General features: G+C 41.5%; 1 protein-coding gene across 1 annotated transcript; it reads right to left on the bottom strand.

The window, feature by feature from the left end:
- Window positions 1-281: 281 nt before the first annotated feature.
- Window positions 282-18,357, bottom strand: ercc2 (excision repair cross-complementation group 2). The gene is made up of 23 exons (XM_080429032.1): window positions 18,234-18,357; window positions 17,724-17,823; window positions 16,041-16,118; window positions 15,706-15,768; window positions 14,310-14,423; window positions 13,527-13,643; window positions 12,719-12,835; window positions 12,127-12,250; window positions 11,670-11,766; window positions 9,425-9,558; window positions 8,719-8,887; window positions 8,330-8,448; window positions 7,708-7,777; window positions 7,421-7,490; window positions 6,451-6,552; window positions 5,689-5,752; window positions 4,919-5,040; window positions 4,716-4,808; window positions 3,975-4,047; window positions 3,762-3,832; window positions 3,528-3,671; window positions 882-1,025; window positions 282-554 (listed from the first exon to the last, which is right to left on the bottom strand). The coding sequence occupies exons 1-23, from the start codon at window positions 18,236-18,238 to the stop codon at window positions 462-464; spliced, it is 2,283 nt and encodes a 760-aa protein (XP_080285158.1). The 5' UTR covers window positions 18,239-18,357; the 3' UTR covers window positions 282-461.
- Window positions 18,358-19,661: the final 1,304 nt, after the last annotated feature.

Raw genomic sequence — 19,661 nt, 5'->3', positions numbered from 1 at the left:
TTTGCCGGCTCCGTTTTTACATTCACAATGCCATTTATGTCTGTATTTACAAATGTCAGCTTCTATCGTTAACTCAATTATAACAATAACTGAATGATAAGTGGTAAAATGGTAAATTGTGAATGTGAACACAGTTGTGTAATGTACTGCAGTGCATAGCATGTTTTCTGTGCTGACCTTTTAAAACTACTTTATCCCTTCAATTAAATAATTATATCAATTATAATTGATCAAAGCCACAAGTCAAATGATGAAATATAAAATGTTTATATTCCTGTTTGGAAAAGACAATACAAAAAAAGATGTACAGATACAGTAGGATCAATCAGAAACAAAGTAACAGTAGTCCTATATACAGTCACAGTGCCTATAAAGTAGTTTAAGTCAATTTAGCATACTAAGTCAATACTGAAGATCATCAGGCCTGGCGTTGTTATGGTGATATTATAGTTTGAGTTTCCTCAGGACTGGTGAGCGATCTGAGCGATCTTTTTCAGCATCTCCTCTGACTGGAGCTGCTCTAGGGTCAGCAGAGACAGACCCAGCTGGTCCTCCTGGACAGGGGAAAGGGACATATGCACAATAGAGAGACAGAGACATAGTTTAGTGTGGGGGTAATACATATTATCTGTGTCCGTCCCGTGTTGTGCTGTGGGGTACTTTATTAATAATCAAAAGTTGGCCTCATGCTCTAGGCTCTTCAGAAGGAAAATGTCAGCTTTCACAGAAATGGATGGGACAATTCTTCAGTTGACAATGATATGTTAAAGATATCAAAACTGCACTATATGAATATGTTATACAGAGTGATGTAACAACATCTTGTTATTTGTGCATGTGTGTGTATTACATGCATGTTCACATGTAGTGCTGTACGGCACCTGTCTGAAAGGCTGAGCCATCTCTCGTAGGAAGTGTTTGGAGAGCTGGACGGTCTCGTCCACGGTCAGGTTCAGACTGCCATCACTGATGTGCTCCTGGATCCACCTGGGCAGCTTTCCACGCTTGTCAGCCCTGGCGTAGCGCTACGGAGAGAGGAATTAAGAATCACTGACCTGGGAAACAGCCCCTTCACAGCTACTTATTCAAACCAAAACCAGGAATGTGTTATTTGGGTATGAAATTCATACAAAGAATTAAGCACTGACTGCATGGGGATGCGTGACATTTGGATTAAAATGGTCAACATTCACTATGGTGTGCTGTAAAATGACCAAGGCAGTAAACCTCACCATAATAAGACTTTCATCATATGAGCCAGGTGTGTGAATCCTCCTATAATTTGACTAACCTCTGGTGTCTTGGGAGATCAAACTGCGCATGCGTCGCATCCAATCCAAACACCCATTCTGTGTGTTTGTGTGTGTTCGCGCGCACTGTTGCGCACGCTCGCTCGCGACGGCTCGCGCCTGTGTGTTCGCGCGACGGCCGTGTGTGTGCTGCGTCGCATCCAATCCAAACACCCATTCTGTGTGTGTGTGCACTGTTGCCGTCTGCGTAGCAGCTCCGTGGTGTGTGTGTGTGCACGCACTGTTGCCGTCTGCGTAGCAGCTCCGTGGTGTGTGTGTTTGTGTGCACGCACGCACGCTCGCTCGCGACGGCTCGCGCCTGTGTGTTCGCGCGACGGCCGTGTGTGTGCGCGCGGTGGGGGGGAGATGATCGCACCACAACTTGGGTCCGCGGCCGTGTATGCGTGGACACGCACGTGCGCATGCACGTTGTGGAGGCACGTGTCACAATGTACATTATTTGTGTTTGCGCGACGCCCGTGTGTGTGTTCGCGACGGGCCACGGGCCGCATGAGGATGTACCGTGGTGTGTGTGTGTGTGTTTGTTTGTGCGCGCTCGCGACGGCTCGCGCGCGCGTGTGTGTGTTGGCGACGGCCGACGGGGAACGGCTCCGCCTGTTAGATCTTTATATGCGCGGGTGTTTGTGTGTGTTCTGTTCCTCCACGACGGGATGTGCGTGTGTGTGTACACACACTACACCATTGGTTCTCAAAGTGGGGTCCGGGGACTCCCAGGGGTCCTTGAGGGAGTTCCAGGGGGTCCCCAGCTAAATGATAGATTAGGCACCAAATGGACCCTTATGTGTCTGTAACTCTGAGAGTGTACAAATGGAACCAAATGGACTCTAACGGATCCTGTTAAACCTTCAAATGAAAACCATCTGAGATGACGTAAACAACGACACATTTGTGCTGCGTAGATGCGCGTTCGCGCGCGTGTCGCTCGCTCCTCCGTCTTCACTTGATTTCTGTACAAACCTGACCACTGAATGTAGCGCTGTTGTTGAAGGCTGCTATCTTTTTCAACACACTTTTCAATAGGATTTACATTTTACACGGGTAAACGGGCGGACAACGGGTCGTTTATTTGACGGGCGGGGCGGGTCTGGTTCGTATTTTGAAATAATCACGGGTGACGGGTCGGTCCACGGATCTGAGTATTGACGGGCGGGGCGGGCGCGGGTTCTCAAAATTGGACCGTGCAGGACTCTGGTCTGTAGCCCTAATGCATGTCAAACTGGGGGTCCTTGAAATTAAAATGGTTGACATTCACTGCTAGAGCCGTAAAAAAAATCTTCTCTTATGGGGGTCCCTGGCATATCTTTTCAAATGGGGGTCCGCGGGCTAACAAGTGTCAATTTGGGGGTCCTTGCCATGAAAAAGTTTGAGAACCACTGCACTACACAGTAGAAACTCACTTTCGATCCCTGATAAACTGTCTGTGCTCAGCGCATAAGCCAAACTGCACACTTTGGGTGCTCATATCCCCCTACGGGTATGGTCTAGTGTGTGTAACTTTATCAATGTGAAACAGACTGATGCAGAAAAGCTATCGAAAAGACAATCGATAGAATAATCATTAACACATCCACCGCCAGAGGTTAATCTCATAATGTACTCACCAGTGCCAAGGTGTTTTTGTTGTTTTTTTGTTTTTTTCATGTCGCCATAGATCTTGTTAAAATCCTTAAGATTGAGCCGTGAACGGTCTGTTTACATCCGCGAGATCTCCCTGTATCTCCCAGTGAAGACCGCGTGTCAAACGGACTTCCATGACTGTAGTTAGAGCGGATTACGTTAAACAGTGAAATGCGAGGAGAAAAAACTACAGGAAGAGAATTGAGTTTCAGTTTCGTCTGTAGAATGGGAGCGGGCGTGATCGTCGAAACCGGATCCCAAATAATTCTATTTCCTGTCATCAAACCGGAAACGGAAGTGGATCAAAAAAAATCCGAAAGTGCACCCGGACCGCGCATGCGCGAAAAGACCGCAGCCCGTAGGACTACGGGCTCGGCGCTTAACCGTTGGATTTAACGGCCCGTAGAACTACGGGCCCGGCGGTAAAGGTGTTAACAAAGGATTGACAGTTGCAAACCTATTAAAAAGTACAGTTGTAGCTACCTCGTTTCAATAACTGTACAAACACACTCAGGCGCACGTACACATTCATAGCTTTAAGACTCACAAAGGACACAGGTAAGCATAAACAAACATTAGCATACACACACACACACACACCTTGTCCGCGAAGATCATGAGTCCGTAATCAGTCTTTCCCCTGATAACTCGGCCCACACACTGAGCGGCGTGGCGCATGGCGTCAAAGGTCAGGAAGTCGTTCTCTCTGATCTGGAACTGGTCCCTGAGGTACTCCAGACGAGCCTGAGGGACACAAAGGTTCAAATACTGCCCAGATCTCAGTGATGGATAACAAGGGGAATAAACATAGGACGGCGGGAACAGAGTCTCTACCTTGAGAATACGGCTCTGTGTGTAAACGTATGGCACTCCAAACATTATCACCGCTCGACCAAAGTGATGCACTGTGGGGAACAAAATCAGGTTTTCACATCATCTTGAATAAAAAAGGACCATTCATTTCTCTATTAGAGTGACTAAGCCTGTACTATTGCTTCATCAAAACAAAGTATGATGAAGCAATATGAATAAGTAAACATGATTTACCAAAGTCGATTCCTTCGGACACCTTTCCTCGCGCCACAGACAAAAGGATGGCTCCTCTACCATTATTACATGCCTGGAGAGAAGAGCAAGAGATGAAGAGACATGGGACGATATGAAAATTATATGTCACGATTATTGTGGCAAGAATAATTGCGATTAACGATATTGTCGCCGCGATAATCAAAATATGCTTAAAACTTAAAATGCCACTTTTGTTAACCACTTGAACGCCCAGCATCCATATTCTGTATCCATAGTCCGTTTTATCATGTAGAGGGTTTAAGTGGTACTGAATTTGCAGCTCAAGAAAAACTAATTCATCCTAGTGTATGATGGAGGGCAATTTCACGATAAAGCGTTTTTTTAATCACGATAACGATTATCGTCCCATCCCTAATGGCAAGCAAGAGAGACAGTGAGATAAAAAAGCTTTTTTTTTGTTGCTGTTTTTACAACTCTTCCCCCAGTTTAGTCACTGCTAACCCCTACTGTAGGTCCTGGGGAAGGTGAAGACAGCCACCTGACAGTGAGGAGTTTCCCTGGGACGGCATAACGCATGCGGAGGGAACACGCTATCCTTCCCAGTTCCACTACCTGCTGAATAGGTGCCCTGACCAACTTGTAAGAGTAGCTAGTGCAGTGACAGCAAACTCGTAACGAAGGCTTCAAACTTAAATGAACTGATGTTTAACTGTATGGCTCGTTCCACATTCAGGGCAAGTGTGATGTAGTGGTTCTGACCTCCTGGTATAACTCCAGGGCCATGCTGGTCTCTGCAGCATCTGGAGTCTCAATGAAGATCAGCTTGTTCCTCTGGACATTCTCCAGGATACCCTACAAAACATGCATGGACATCCAAATACAAAACACACAGCATTAGAAAAAAAGAGACAGATTTTTCCATACATGCACGATGAGTTTCAAAAGGGTTCTCACGCACACACCTGTTCATACCACGATGCAACTATATTCTCCATGTAAACGTAGCTGGTGAAAAACGCCACAATGCCATCGGGAACGATGGCCGACATCTCCAGGAGCAGCAATCCATAGTTGCGGATCACCGCTAGAAGTAGAAAAATAAATATAAAAGGGAAGTGAAAAGGTCTATTAGAGAGCAGAAGAAAGAATTTATGTGGAACAGTTATTGTGAAAAATATACTTGTGAAACATAATAACTTTTGTTTAATTAAACAAATTATGACTTTACATTTCTTTCATTTCTACTATGATTTCTACAAAAACAAAAACTGTTTGTCTTGAACTTTTAAAGTAACAACTCAGTCCATAGAAATTTGAATTCTACTATTATTTCTACAAAGTAAAAAAAGAAAAGAAAAAAAAGCCATGCAACTTTGTTACGCGGCTTGAACCTGTTTTCCGGCGCAAGTGCTGAATTTTTTTTACCTTTGAGCTAAAAGAGCCTGCCTGCTTTGCTCAGGGGATAAATTGAATCTTCAAAATTCATGTCAGACCTGTGTGTAGGTGAGACATGACCTTTGACACAATCTAAATGTCTCAATAGAAGAGCAGGGAGATACAACCACCCTAATTGCACAAGTTATATTGTATTAACATACCCTACCATACAAATTGGACAAAATGACATTTTATTCAAAACTTGAGTTGGGAATCATTTCATGTGAGTCGACATAATTTGTTCCAAATGGAGGAGATCTCATTTTTGAAAGGAATATTTTCCAGCTGTACTAACCAAAGTCTTCTCTGGTCTCAAACTTAGAGCTCAAGGCCACCTGGTCATTTCCCCTGCCCACAATCTAGAGAGGATGAGAAAAAGAGTAAGACAGAAAGAAAGCAACTTGAATTGCATGAGTAATACCATTTGAATAATCTGGAAAGGTTTAGTTTTTTCACAATCTTCTTGGCTGTGCACCAGTGTGTAAGTGTGTTAATTTGTGATAGTTACTTGACTAAGTACATTTACTCAAGTACTGTACTTGAGTAAGATTTTGAGCTATTTTTTTTTACTTTACTGGAGTATTTCCAATTTTTTATACTTTTACTCCAGTACATTATTTGATTCTACATACTATATTATACTATACTACATTATTTGAGAACTTTAGCTACTACCAGTTACTTAGATTTTGATAATTATTACAAAACATCACTTCAGCCCTATAAATTTTGGCCATTTGAAAATGGCAAAATAGCTCTACAAACTCACAATGCTTCGCGTATGCGGGATTGTGAGCTTGTAGATCTGCTATTTTCAAAAGATTTTTATACATTTTATACATTTGAAAACTTGTGAAATGGGACATTCTGCATAATGAGTACCTTCTACTTTTGGTACTTTTAAGTAAATTTGTATACGAATACTTTTGTACTTTTACTAAAGTCAATTTTGAATTCCGGACTTTTACTTGTAACAGAGTGTTTCTACATTGCAGTATTGATACTTTTACTTAAGTAAAAAAAATTAGCACTTTTTCCACCACTACTCGTTACCCACCAGAGGACAGAGACATGTCCGTGCTAGGGTCATGGTGAAAGACGCGATGGTGACAGGTCGGAAGTCGAGTATTTTGGGATAAATGTCCAGAGGAGAGAGAGTCTGAGGAGAGGTTACATAATAAATAACAAGGTATTAGAACAGCTCAGACATTCCCATTCATATGTGATCATGGTCATTTAGCAGCTGCACATTGTATATGGGGCGACAATGAATCTAAAATTTGTATTGATCAACCAATGCAATTCCATGCAAGTGTGTAATATTCTTTTTAATCAATGGCAATGGTCTAAAGATTTGTTTAGTCTCTGATTGAGTCTACATTTTAATTATAGAACAACAAATATGATAAACTTCAGGTCTGAAAAGAAAGCAAATAGTAGCCTAAATAAAATAAAACATAACATAACATACAAAGGTAATTTCTGTGGTTGGTTAATGCAATATAGAGTGCCAGGAAAAAGGAGTTGTATAGGACAAGAAGATGACGTAAAACACTGGCCTTGACACGGATTCAAACCAGCATCATGATTAGGTTTCTACATATACTATGTGGTACAGTAACACACCCCAACTGGTTGAGTCAACAGGACACCCAGACATTAGTGTTTCCAGCACCAGGTGGTCTGCTTTGTAATCACTGATTAGTAGATAATTACTAGTGATTTAAGAAGGATGTAAGGAGGAGGGGACATGGGAGGAGGGAATATGGGGCGTATAACAGATAACAGTGATGGCGGCTGGGATTTGGAGGAGAGGGGGGTTTGGGGGGGGCAACTAACAAGCTAGCTTGTTAAGTATGGCAAATATCCAAAGAACAGTCGTGGAAAGAACAGAGAGGTTTACGGGTGACAAAGAAAATCCCCAGCCATGCACATCCACCTATATTGGTATTATGTTCACGATGAACTTGCGATTCATATTATTATTGACCAAACTGAATTTGACCAAAGAGGAGATGGTTTCTTACTCCAGAAGTGATGATAACAGACTGGAATCTTTCAAAGACGGGCTTGATGGCGATGGAGGGGTCCATACAGCTGAGACGTTAAAGGTACAGGGGAAAACACAGTTTCATTCATTGGGAAGGGAAGTGACAAAAACACAGAAAGGCCACACAAAGGGGGCACAACACCTGACCCAACATAGTACAATTCTAAGATCTATGATTTGTTTGCATGCATAAATGGGGGGAAACAGTCAAGAGTTAAAAGATACACTCAAATCGGAGATGATGGCAATGTGTTTGAGACTCACCTGAGGTGCAGCACAGGGTTAGCAATGGTAGGAGTTCTGTCCTCAAAGGGCTCAATGATAATGGTGAACCCTTGAAGTGGGAAGGATAGAGAAATGCTTGTCAGCAGTAGTCATATAAATAAAATAAAGATTTGTATTTATTTAAAGACATACATAGTTTTTGAGGTTATGAGATTATCTATATTGTAAGTATGGTGGATTCACAGTGCTATTACAATATGAAATGTAATTATCATCAGTGTGAAACCCAATGTAAGAGTATTGTGACTAGTACTGTGATCGACATTGTATAGTTACTGTGATCGACATTGTATAGTTACTTGACCAGGTAGAAACTTTACCTGACCAGGTAGGACATTGGGTTGTATGGCTACCTGGCCTGTATAGCTACCAGGCTGGTAGTACCAGCCATACAATGATAGTAATTGAATCACTACTTCTGTAGCACAGAAACACAGCACAGAAACAACAGATACAGATGGTAGACAATAGCTGAACTTATATCATGCCCAGGTAGCTATAGAACCCATGGTTCTACCAAAGTTCATCACTTTAAACTTATGCTTGCAATGAACTACACGCAGTCCTGACACATAAGAAAAAAGGCCTTGTGTCTTAGTACCTTGGCTGTAGGTGCTGACCAGGGTAGCAAAGTTAGAGATGAGAGTAATAGGAGAGAAATCCGCGATATCAGCAATCTCCAGGGTCCGCAATAAAGACCGTAACCTCTCTGCACAGAACCTGAAGACACATACAGATGAGAAAAATACAAAAATGTAGTGTGTAAAATGCCTGACATAATATAGCATGTAAATGTTGTGTTTCTTATTCTACAGATCAGGTATCAATTTCACAATTTTACTTTATCTTTTAAGAATAGGCTATCTATGCATTTGGTAATTGGCAGGCACACACACACACACACACACACACAAGCACCTGTGGATTGATAGCAGTACAACGTACAATGTATTTTATCCCCAGCCGAGACATGGTAACGCCCATACTGACCTGAGAGGTTTGCGGTCGATGCAGACTTTTTCAAAGATGTCTTTGAGGAACTGGGGGGTGCTCTCTTGGACCACATGGTGGACCCTCAGACGGGATTTCAGGTACTCCAGAAAACGTTTCAGGAAACCTACGAAGTGCTCTGCTGTACGGATACTGCCAGGGATCGCCTCTGGTAAAGGAGAGAATAATGAGAGATTATGGAGAGAGAAAACTAGAATGCTGTAGTGTCAAGTCTATCAGCCAGCCCAGCAATCACTTTCTACTATGATGTCTGATCAACTAGTCCATCATATACAGCATAACTCCAATCGCTAACCTTTGTCAGTGTTCATCAACTTTCTTTGAGCGCTTTAAGAATAAGACGATGTGTTATAACTCGATCATCAGGCAGCTAGTGAATAGTCAAAAAACCTTCACCAGAGCAGTAGAATATTCAGTTTTGATTTTGATCAGTTTGGCATCCTTATTGTCAACCAGGATATAATACTGTAAATGTCTCAATAGAAGAGCAGGGAGACAAATACAACCACTGCAATTGTATGTGTGTATTGTAATAATATACTCTACCATACAGATTGGAAAAATGCACATTTATTCACTAAAGAAGTTATAGTGTAGCTTTAAGAATAAATGTTATCCTAAGACATTTAAAAAAAATCTAATGTTAAGTTGAGTCTCAAGAAAAAAAAAACTGATTATTTCCTACCTTGGAGGATTTCATCTGGCAGCACTGGGTTTGACATGTGGATGTCCGTTTCCCTGGCAACGTTGGCTTCCTGCAGGCCCTGCACCATTCGCCTATACTCATCCTTCAGTTTGGCTGCATCCGTCTCTTTTATCCTATCAGAAAGCAGAGGAGGCAGTTTACAACAGGATGGTCTCTATAGCCAAATTACAATACCGAAAATCTCGGCGACTCGCTCACTCCCACTCGGTCACTCCGACTTCGAACCGGAAGTAGTCAGGTTCCAATTGTTCATTTGCTTCTTGGAGGAGGCGAGTGGAGTCGAGTGGAGGAGGCGAGGAGGCTCTCCGCTTCCACATTGAGCGAGTGTACATGAAGTGTACGCTCGAGTACACTGTTTTTTTCCCCTTCTCCCGTGACGTATACATGGTCCTCCTCCACATGTGGCCACACAATGCTTGAAACCCGAAACCATGCAGAAAACACCCGCCGCCGCCCCCCCCCTCGCCCCGCCGCTCACTCGTTGCACATCTCGCAAATCTCTCACACACACACACACACACACACACACACACACACACACACGCTTAACTAAAAAGCGATGTGAAGACACACATTTAATGCTGAATTATAGAGCGTCAGCTGATAAAGTGAACTGAAAAGACGGCAACAAGCCACTGGCTTTATTGCGTTGTATGATATAAAGCATAATACAATTATATACATTGTAAATTAAATATATTGTGCACACTTCTTCTGAGTTCTGTCTCAAAAGCTGATAGTTCATTTCTCTCCGTGCATGCCACGGACTACTATAAATGACTGTGACAAAGATTGTGTTTCAAATAATGTATTGTATTTATAAAGAGGACACTTTACGCTATTTAACTATAGCTGTACTCATTCAATTCTGAACAGATTCTTAAAATAAAAAATTCTCTATTAGCTGTGAAGGGTCTTCTTTCATGTCTATCAGTCATGATTTATTTCACCATCAAACAATATCAAGCAAAAAGGAAACATTGGCGGGTCTCCATCGCGCTGCTCGCACACCTCTCTGAAATGGAAGAACCGTCGTCCTAAAACACCCTCGCCCCGGGTCTAATCCGGCGGCCTCGGCCCGCGAAAAAAATGGGGCAGTGTGTTTTAGGACGAGCGTTCCGTTTTCCACCCGTAGAAACCTCCGGCTCCTCTGAGTTTTTTTCTTTTTTCTTCGTCCCAGAAGTGGGGGGGGATATCACCCAAACTCTCAAAACCCCAGACATTTGAAGGATTTTATAAAACTCCCCCAGACAGCCCCCCAAAAGAGGACATGTCCAGGTAAAAGTGGACGTATGGCCACCCTACATGAATGATGTAATTCAGAGTCAGACATACTCTGTAATATACGGTGGCTGTTATAAGCAGCAGTGCCGTGCGGGACTGCTGCGGGGGGTGGGGGGTCTGGGGACTGTACGAGCAAAAAGAGGGACGGGTCAGGATTTAATTCATAAATGTAAGTTTGCTCATCCTGGCGCTTCGTTCACTATTTCAGGAATAAATGGCTTTGCACAAAATGTTAACTATAAAGATAACAATGTGGCCATTCACATTGATGAATTGTCTATTCTTATATTCTGTATTATTCTATACCTGCATATTATTCTATGCATGTATATTTTCATCCACGCCTCTGCTGCTCTGGTCCAGCTGCATGAAACGTCATAAGTGATTGCAGAATTTGCAGTCGCTTTGAAATGACACTTGAGTGCATTCCGATCCTGTGAAGCCAACCGGTCGACCACTCCGTCCTCGCAAATAATCCTCGGCTCCTCGCAGGGGCGGGGCTTAGGCGCGAGTGGAGGAAGCGAGGAGAGTGAGCGAGTGAGCGAGTGACCGAGTTTGGAATTTAGCTTATGCTAAAGCATGAAGCGGACCATGGTGGTGCTGGATTTATTTTATTTAAAAAGGCAACAACGGTTGATTCCCCAAATTCTACTATTATGTCCACCTTTAAAATAACATATTTAGAATATAATAATGTTTTTTCAATGGTCATGGTGACTGGACGAAGAGCTCTACACTGATTTAGTTTTCATTACCAACCATGGACAAATAAAATATCTTTCCTTATCGCTCAATTGTATGAGATTTACTACATAACACTGCATTATAATTATGTATTTTTCCAGAGTTAATCAATCTTCAATTCACACAAAACCATTCCAACCCACCAAAATGAAGAAATTCAAGGTATAATCATGCATAGTGCACAGATCCCTCTTACTTGTGTATGGTAGTCTGGAGTGTTTCCACATTGGTCTGACAGCGGTCCAGTGTTCGTCTTGTGATGTTCACACTCATGGAGTCAATGCACACATTGTCTGGAGAAGAGGAGAAAGAATGGAAAGGTGAAGGAAAAGGAAAACCCCAGTGAATGGTGGGAGTTGAAGAGAAGAAAATATATTTTAGAGACAATAACACATTTGTTTGCAGATAGATTCTAACCTGGGTCCTCGCGCTCACAAGGAGCATTATGGTCTGAGCACTAACTGCCACCAGGCACAAACATTTTAATTCTAACGACAACTATTTAGAGTAAACCACAGTGAAGACATCTGTACTTTTATTATACCGTTGGGTAATAAACTTAATACTTAATGCATTGCTGTGTGTCCATCCTGAGACAAATTCCTGGCAAGTGGCAATAAACGATTAAACTGAATAAAAGCGTCTTCTCTCACCTATGTTGTGAGCCTCATCAAACACCACTACTGATTTCTTGGCCAGCTCTTTGGAAACCAGGTCTGCAATTTTTGGGTCCAGGAGGTAGTGGTAGCTGTATACTATAATGTTGGCATGCAGAAGCTGCGACAAAACACACATACACAAAAAAAAGAAATATATGGTATATTAGATTACATATTCTATGTAAACTTCCAAGTTGCAGTGGTGTCCGTGGTGGGCAGGACAGCCGGATTATGAAAAGATATGCCCAACACCCACGCAAATCAGCACGTCACATGCCCACATATGGAGATACCCGTGGGTGTGTGGGCCCAGGAGAGAGGGGGGAGGGGGAGGGAGGGAGAGAGGGAGACAGAGCCTACAGTATTTCAACCATGCAATAACCTGTCCAAAATGCTGGGTACTGAAACCTGAACCCTGATTGTTATTTGCGCTGACAATATGTGTCGCTTCACAATGCGTCCATAGCTAAGTGACGCAATAACCCCGGCAATACCGGGCAAGCAGAAATCGTGGTGCAATTCATCAGCCAAACAGGGTTAATTTTGTGGTTTCACAGCCTAGGTTTTTTTTTTTTTAAGTACTCACCGCATGTCGTGCCATGAAGTAAGGACACCAGCCTTTCTTCCTGCCATAGACCTTCAGATCATCAAGATTATAGATGCCAGCAGGGAGAGGCACCTGACGTCCGACTGCTTCAAAAGACTACAACATACAAAGCTCTCAATAAATGATCTTAACTCATTGGCCGCCATTAACGCATTAATGCGATCTAATAAATAGTGCGCTTGGCCGCCAATAACGCATAAATGCGTTCTATTGAAAAAAAAACTTTTAACTTTTTTTTTTAAAATTTGACCCTAAGACCTAGGAGATATGATTGTTTGAAGATCTAGACTCCTATCCACTTCCTTGTTAACTAAAAACTTAAAAATTCTGTATCTCGGCTCCTGAGTACTTTTTGTTTTTCAATTAAAAATCTCTGGCAGCCAACAGCTAAAAATCTGAAATAACTCTGGCAGCTGGTGAGTTAATGATTCTCAACTAGATAATATTCTCAGTTCAAAATTACCATAACTGCATGAGCTGTCCACATTGCTTCCATGAACATTCATTGCATTAATTATACAACAGTACACACAGTATACCTGTATAATTGCTTACACTATAAGAATACCGGTAGGTAAGATGTGGATGGAGTTGGTCATACAGAATCCAATGACTGACAGAAGTCACAGACAATTTGGTCAAGAATTTCAAGGTCAACAAAGTTTCAGTCACTAACATCCCTGATGCAGTCAATTCTGCCCATCTGGTGCGCCGCATGATGAAAACAAACTTTACCTTGATACACTATTTGAAGCACAATAAACAAACATACATGTCTTCTTCTTACCTCATAGAATTGGCATACAGGCTTGCTGGCGTCGCTCTGGTGTTGTGCACGAATGTATGATGCTGTGAGACTGTGGCACTTCCCATCTACCTCCTTCCCATAGCGCAGAGAACACACCTGGATATATGCAAAGGAGCTTGGTCAGACTGGATCCACACAAAGGCACAACTTTCTCTCACACACACACACACACACACCATGAGTCAACTCGCAGTCAATGGGCTAAACATATCTTAAACACAATATGCTTTGCGGTACGTGAAAATTGCCGGTCTACAAACGTTGCATTAATAGCGATCTATAAGCTCACAGCATGCCGCGTCGCTGCAATTGCGAGCTTGTAGATTGGCTTGCTTGTTAAAGAAAATTCAAACAGATTGAGGGTGGGGGGAGGGTGGGATAGGGGAATGTAGTATATGTACATTTTGTTTGTCTCTCTGTGATACAATATGGAAAAGATGTATGTGCAGTATGCTTGCCCCTGGGCCTTGTACAAAAAACGAATAAAAAGATCTTGAAAAGAAAGAAAATTCAAACAAATGTTCAAAATATGTTGAAGAAAATGTGGCCAAAATAGGGATGCCCAGGTTAATATTTGTTTATCTGTCAAAGTAGGTGACAGGGCAGACAAATGTCAACTACAGACAAAATGTACCAACATTTTAGTACATTTCCCCCCTTGATACACACATTTTAGTACATTTCCCCCCTTGACACACACACACACAGAGTTTGTGACTACTGCTACACATACAATAGACACACACATGCTGCTGGTCCTACCTCAGGGTGAATACAGAGGTTCTTCCTGGAGGAGAGAGCCAGTGCCAGAAAGTTGTTGGCCTGTCCAGTCTCTTTGGAATAATACTCCATGAGCTTCCTCAGCTCCTCCACCACCTCATCACACACAGGAGAAATGGAACAATAATTTACATATTTGCAATGTATTGTTATTCACCATTGATTATGACATCTGAACCTCTTTGGGGTTTAAATAGCTACACCTATTGCTTAATGGTGTATTGACAGAATTCTTTTTTTAAGCTTTGGATTTACATTTGAAGGACACTTGAAACCGTAAACATTGATTCTGTGGGGACTGAATAGATTAATTCATTAGTCACATCATCCGTGCGTCCCCAAAAATCATACTTTGGGTGCTCATATCCCCGGACGGGTATGGTCTAGTCTAGTGTCTAGAACTCTTCTCTTGCCAATGTTCTCTGTCTCGCTGTAGCAGCCTACAGTGGTACATTACCGCCACCCAGTGGCGTGTTCTGACATCACTGGATGGTGCAAGAACTGTGGAGTGAACACGAGGAAAGTAACAAGACGAACTCACAAACCATTTGTGCACGTTCAAAATTCCTTGCAGTTCCTTCAATGCAATTGACTGTAAATACCCATCAGAACCGTATGCACGATGCATACTTGTACTGTCGATAAGGCTCTGTTAGCAAGATAACTTGATTGCTGCTGATTTTATTGCTTTAATGGACTACAGTGACCATCAGTCAGTGGTGTAAAGTAAGTAAGTACATTTACTCAAGTACTGTACTTAAGTACAATTTTTAGGTACTTTTACTTTACTGGAGTATTTCCAATTGTCTATACTTTCACTTCTACTCCACTACATCTCAGAGGCAAATATTGTACTTTTACTCCACTACAGTTATTTGAAAACTTTAGTTACTTTTCAGATACATTATAAAACATGCATTAACCACTTTAGCCCCATTTTATACCTAGGCTATTTGAAAATAGCCGATCTACAAGCTCACAACGCGTCGCATCGCGACACGTTGTGAGCTTGTAGATCTGCTATTTTCAAACATTTTAGTACTTTTACTTTTGGTACTTTACGTACATTTCGATACCAATACTTTTGTACTTTTACTCAAGTACATTTTGAATTCCGGACTTTTACTTGTAACAGTACTTCTACATTGCAGTATTGATACTTTTACTTAAGTAAAACATTTGAGTACTTTTTCCAACACTGCCATCAGTAATGGTTGTACATCCACAAAAAAAGTGGAGAGGTTCTCCTTTAAAAGGATAGTCATCATAACGTGTGTCACCCCACCAAGGAGTCGGGTCAAGTCGACCCCCCCTCCACCAAGTATGAAGTATGTGGCCGTCATGTGAATGAGGTCAGTTATTACGGTTTTCAACTCACTTTCTCAATCTCAGGGACTGTTCTGGAACAGTATATCAGTTTGGTGACTTCCAGAGGATAGGCCTGTCAGAGAGAAAGATGACAGTAATTTGATTTATTTCAAGTTGAACACTACACAGCATTACACAAAACAGAAAATACAGTAAATGACTGCATTCTTTTCAGCAGGCAACTTACTTTGGAAGGGTGCATTTATATGATTTATTATAATTAGACTAAAGGTTACAAAAAAATGTAATACAGGACACAGAGATTATTCCCATTGAATGCTGCACGGAGACAGAATGGACACTTGGACAGCACTAGGAGTCCTGGTGAAATGATATAGGACTCACCTTATGGTAAGCAACAATCAGGGACAACAGAGAGATGGTCTTGCCTGTGCCTGAAGGCATCTCCAGAACCCCATGTCCCTAAAGATAAACATTATGAGAACAGAGTCAGCCAGCAATAACACACTCACACTCTCTCTCACTCACTCCCTCTCTGACTGTTGTGATTTCGGTTGCCGCACTATGAGCTTGTAGATATGCTATTTTTTAGGCCCGTAACGATACAGTAACTGCATCGATGCATCGTTTTGAATTTTCAACGATCTACTATATCTATATGCAAACAGCTAAATATCGTATCGTTTGACTTTGAATCGTATCGAATCGTTTTGCAATGCAAATAATCGTATCGAATCGTTCTGCAATGCAAATAATCAATTATATCAATACTAAGTACTTTTAAGAAGAAGAAAAGAGAAAGAGGGGTTTATATCCAGTATCCAGGTATTTATTTTTCACACAGAATTTTTGGGTAAATAAATAGTTACTATATCGATTTTAAATCATTGAATCGAATCGTATCGTTCTAAATTAACCTGTCCTGTATCGTTCATGTATCGTATCGACTAAATCGCTGAATCGAAACGTATCGTATCGTTCTAAATTAACCTGTATCGTTCATGTATCGTATCGACAACCAAGTATCGTGATACGTATCGAATCGTTGTTAAAACGTATCGTTACACCCCTACTATTTTTGAATATCCCAAAGAAATCTAAAAATGACACAGATTCTTTCCCGGTCTTAATGGGTTAACTAAGGGTGGTGAGTGATGTTTCAGTTGAGTCGCACACACACAGAGAACAAGATGACACCAGGCAGTGTATCACACGACATGTTCCGAAGTTTATTACACACATGACGTGACCAGAAGATAGAGACAAGGACAAAAACAGAAAGTAGTTGATCATCAGTAGTGCTTACGCAGATGAGAGTGATTCAAGATAATGTACTGTGGTCAATCATCTCTCTCCGCCGCATCGTGAGCAGCACGATCTACACGGGTGTAAAACTGTTCAAACTCTGTCTGTACTCACCCAATAATGAATTCCTAAGACTTGGAGTCAGATATTGTCCTCTAGTTTCATATCCATTTGAAAGTTCTGCCAGAAAACGTATGTTTAGTCAAATATCTCCACTTTTCCACGAGCTTCACACGGACAACTTTCTGTCTGGGCAAGAGGCTCGAAATGAGTGCAAGACTGAATATATCTAAACTTCCTTTGGGAAGCACAAACGAATGGGGTACACAATTGGTAGGTGGTGTGATTCACTACCCCGCACCAATCACAACGCACCTGTCAATTGTGTACCCCATTCGTAGATAGATAGATTGTGCTGCTCACGTGGTTAGAGCGATCTATGACTGTGTATTTGGAATACATGAAATGTATGTAAGATCACAGACATTCTAGGGCTTGAAAATAGCCCACGATATATTTTATACATTTGGAAACTTGTGAAATGGGACATTGTGCACAATGAGTGCTTTTAGTTTTAGTACTTAAGTATATTTTGATGCCAATACTTTTGTACTTTTACTCAAGTACATTTTATATACACCGGTACTTTTGCTTGTAACAGAGTATTTCTACATTGTGGTATTGCTACTTTTACTTAGTTAAGTACACAATGTGAGTACTTCTTCCACCACACTGTTTACAGTTCTCTGGACATTCAACTACCTTGGCATCCAGTGTCCTCTTCAGCTCCAGCATATAGGAGTACTGCTCTGGATAGATGTAGTCATATGGGAAATACACCAGCAGGCCCTCGATGTTCAGCCTACACATTGAATAGAACGTTAGAATTACATTTTATTTTAGATATGTACATAATACATAAACATTATTGTCAGTTGTGTTGCAGTATTATATATAGCATCACATACATGAACAATAGTGACATTGCATTAGTTATACAAATATGATGAAACCAAAACAAATAAGTTGCAACACTCACTCGGAACAGTCAACCAAAATTATCACACAAATAAGGAATAATAGTACAAGTTAAACAAAGTATGAATTAACTGTGTAGCTAAAAACATAATTCAAAATACATTTAAAAAAAAGGATTGTATTATTATTATTATTAAATGCGTTGCAGCTTTGAAGCCAATGGACGTGTCAGAAAGCTAACAGACGTTAGCTAGCTACCATTCAACTCAGGAGTGACTAAGCAGGGTCTCTTACTTCATCTTGAATCTCAGAAGATTGTCTTCTTGCTTCAATAAGTTCAATATTCATTGAATAACTTTCACTACAAACTGCACATCGTCACCGCTGCATGCTTTCTGATATCTGCGTCTGCGTGAAGTGTTGGTTATACAGAATCACTTCCGGGTTGTTCTCTTTCAGAGCAAAAGCAAAGATTGTTAATTTATAAAGATACACTATCCCGATTGGAGCCACCAGAGGCGTCATGCGCCGGCGTCTGACGGCAAATCTCGCGAACTTCCTATGTTTACCAATAGATCCCGCGAGAGTGTGTTGCTGGGACAGATAGAGGTCGATTATAAAGTAGATTCTCTCCTGATTTGTCTCTCTGAAAAAAGCCATTTTAGTATGAAAATCTCTGGAATATTGTGTGGCTTGTGACTAATGGGTCCAATATTTAGTTCAGTGACCATGGAGCTAAAGAATGGTTCAGAAGCTGTGTTCACATTCACTCTCCCATCCAACTTGCTTCTGGTCTCCTAAAAAGGCGTCCGCCTACTTCACGCAGATACGGGAAGTAAACCGGAGGCATGTCTTGCTATTTTTGTCTTGGGCAAAAGCACGTACATGGCGTCAGGGGGCTGCCCTTCGGTAAACACTGCCCAGAATGTTTGGGTGCCCACTGCCCAGGCCCCAGACTGCCCACCTCTTACTTGCAGGATAGGAGGGCACCCAAACATTCTTGGTAGTGTGGGCTCTATGGACAACTGGGCACTAGGGACATGTGGGCACCTTGAAGAGTGGGCACTTAGGGGTGGAGAAGACTGGGCACTAGGAAGAGTGGACACCAGTCTGTTTACAATATATTTGTCTGTCTGTCTGTCTGTCTGTCTGTCTGTCTGTCTGTAACACTGCCACATGATGCCACAAACATACCTCACAACTTTTAATTCATATTTAAACTTTTTCTACTATTTATTTATTTATTTTAAACAGATAAATAGCCTAATAAAACTACAGACACCCACACTAACACTATAGCTTACACAATTAAATCTCATTATGACCCTTTAATTAGGCTATTAATGAAACTTTTGGCTCATTTTACCAAGTATGTTGATACTGTATGTTGATGTTGATTGTTTAATTCCTGTTTAGGATTTATGCATGCATAGGCTACATACACACATACAGTAGGCTACATACTGTACATACATGCATGCATACATACATACATATACATATACATATACATACATACATACATACATACATACATACATACATACATACATACATACATACATACATACATACATACATACATACATACATACATACATACAGTGTACACACACACACACACACACACACACACACACACACACACACACACACACACACACACACACACACACACACACACACACACACACACACACACACACACACACACACATACAT

Source organism: Gymnoscopelus braueri (genome assembly GCF_963280865.1).
Source record: "Gymnoscopelus braueri genome assembly, chromosome: 5".
Classification (NCBI taxonomy): Eukaryota; Metazoa; Chordata; class Actinopteri; order Myctophiformes; family Myctophidae; genus Gymnoscopelus; species Gymnoscopelus braueri.
This window is presented reverse-complemented; position numbering and strand designations above follow the sequence as displayed.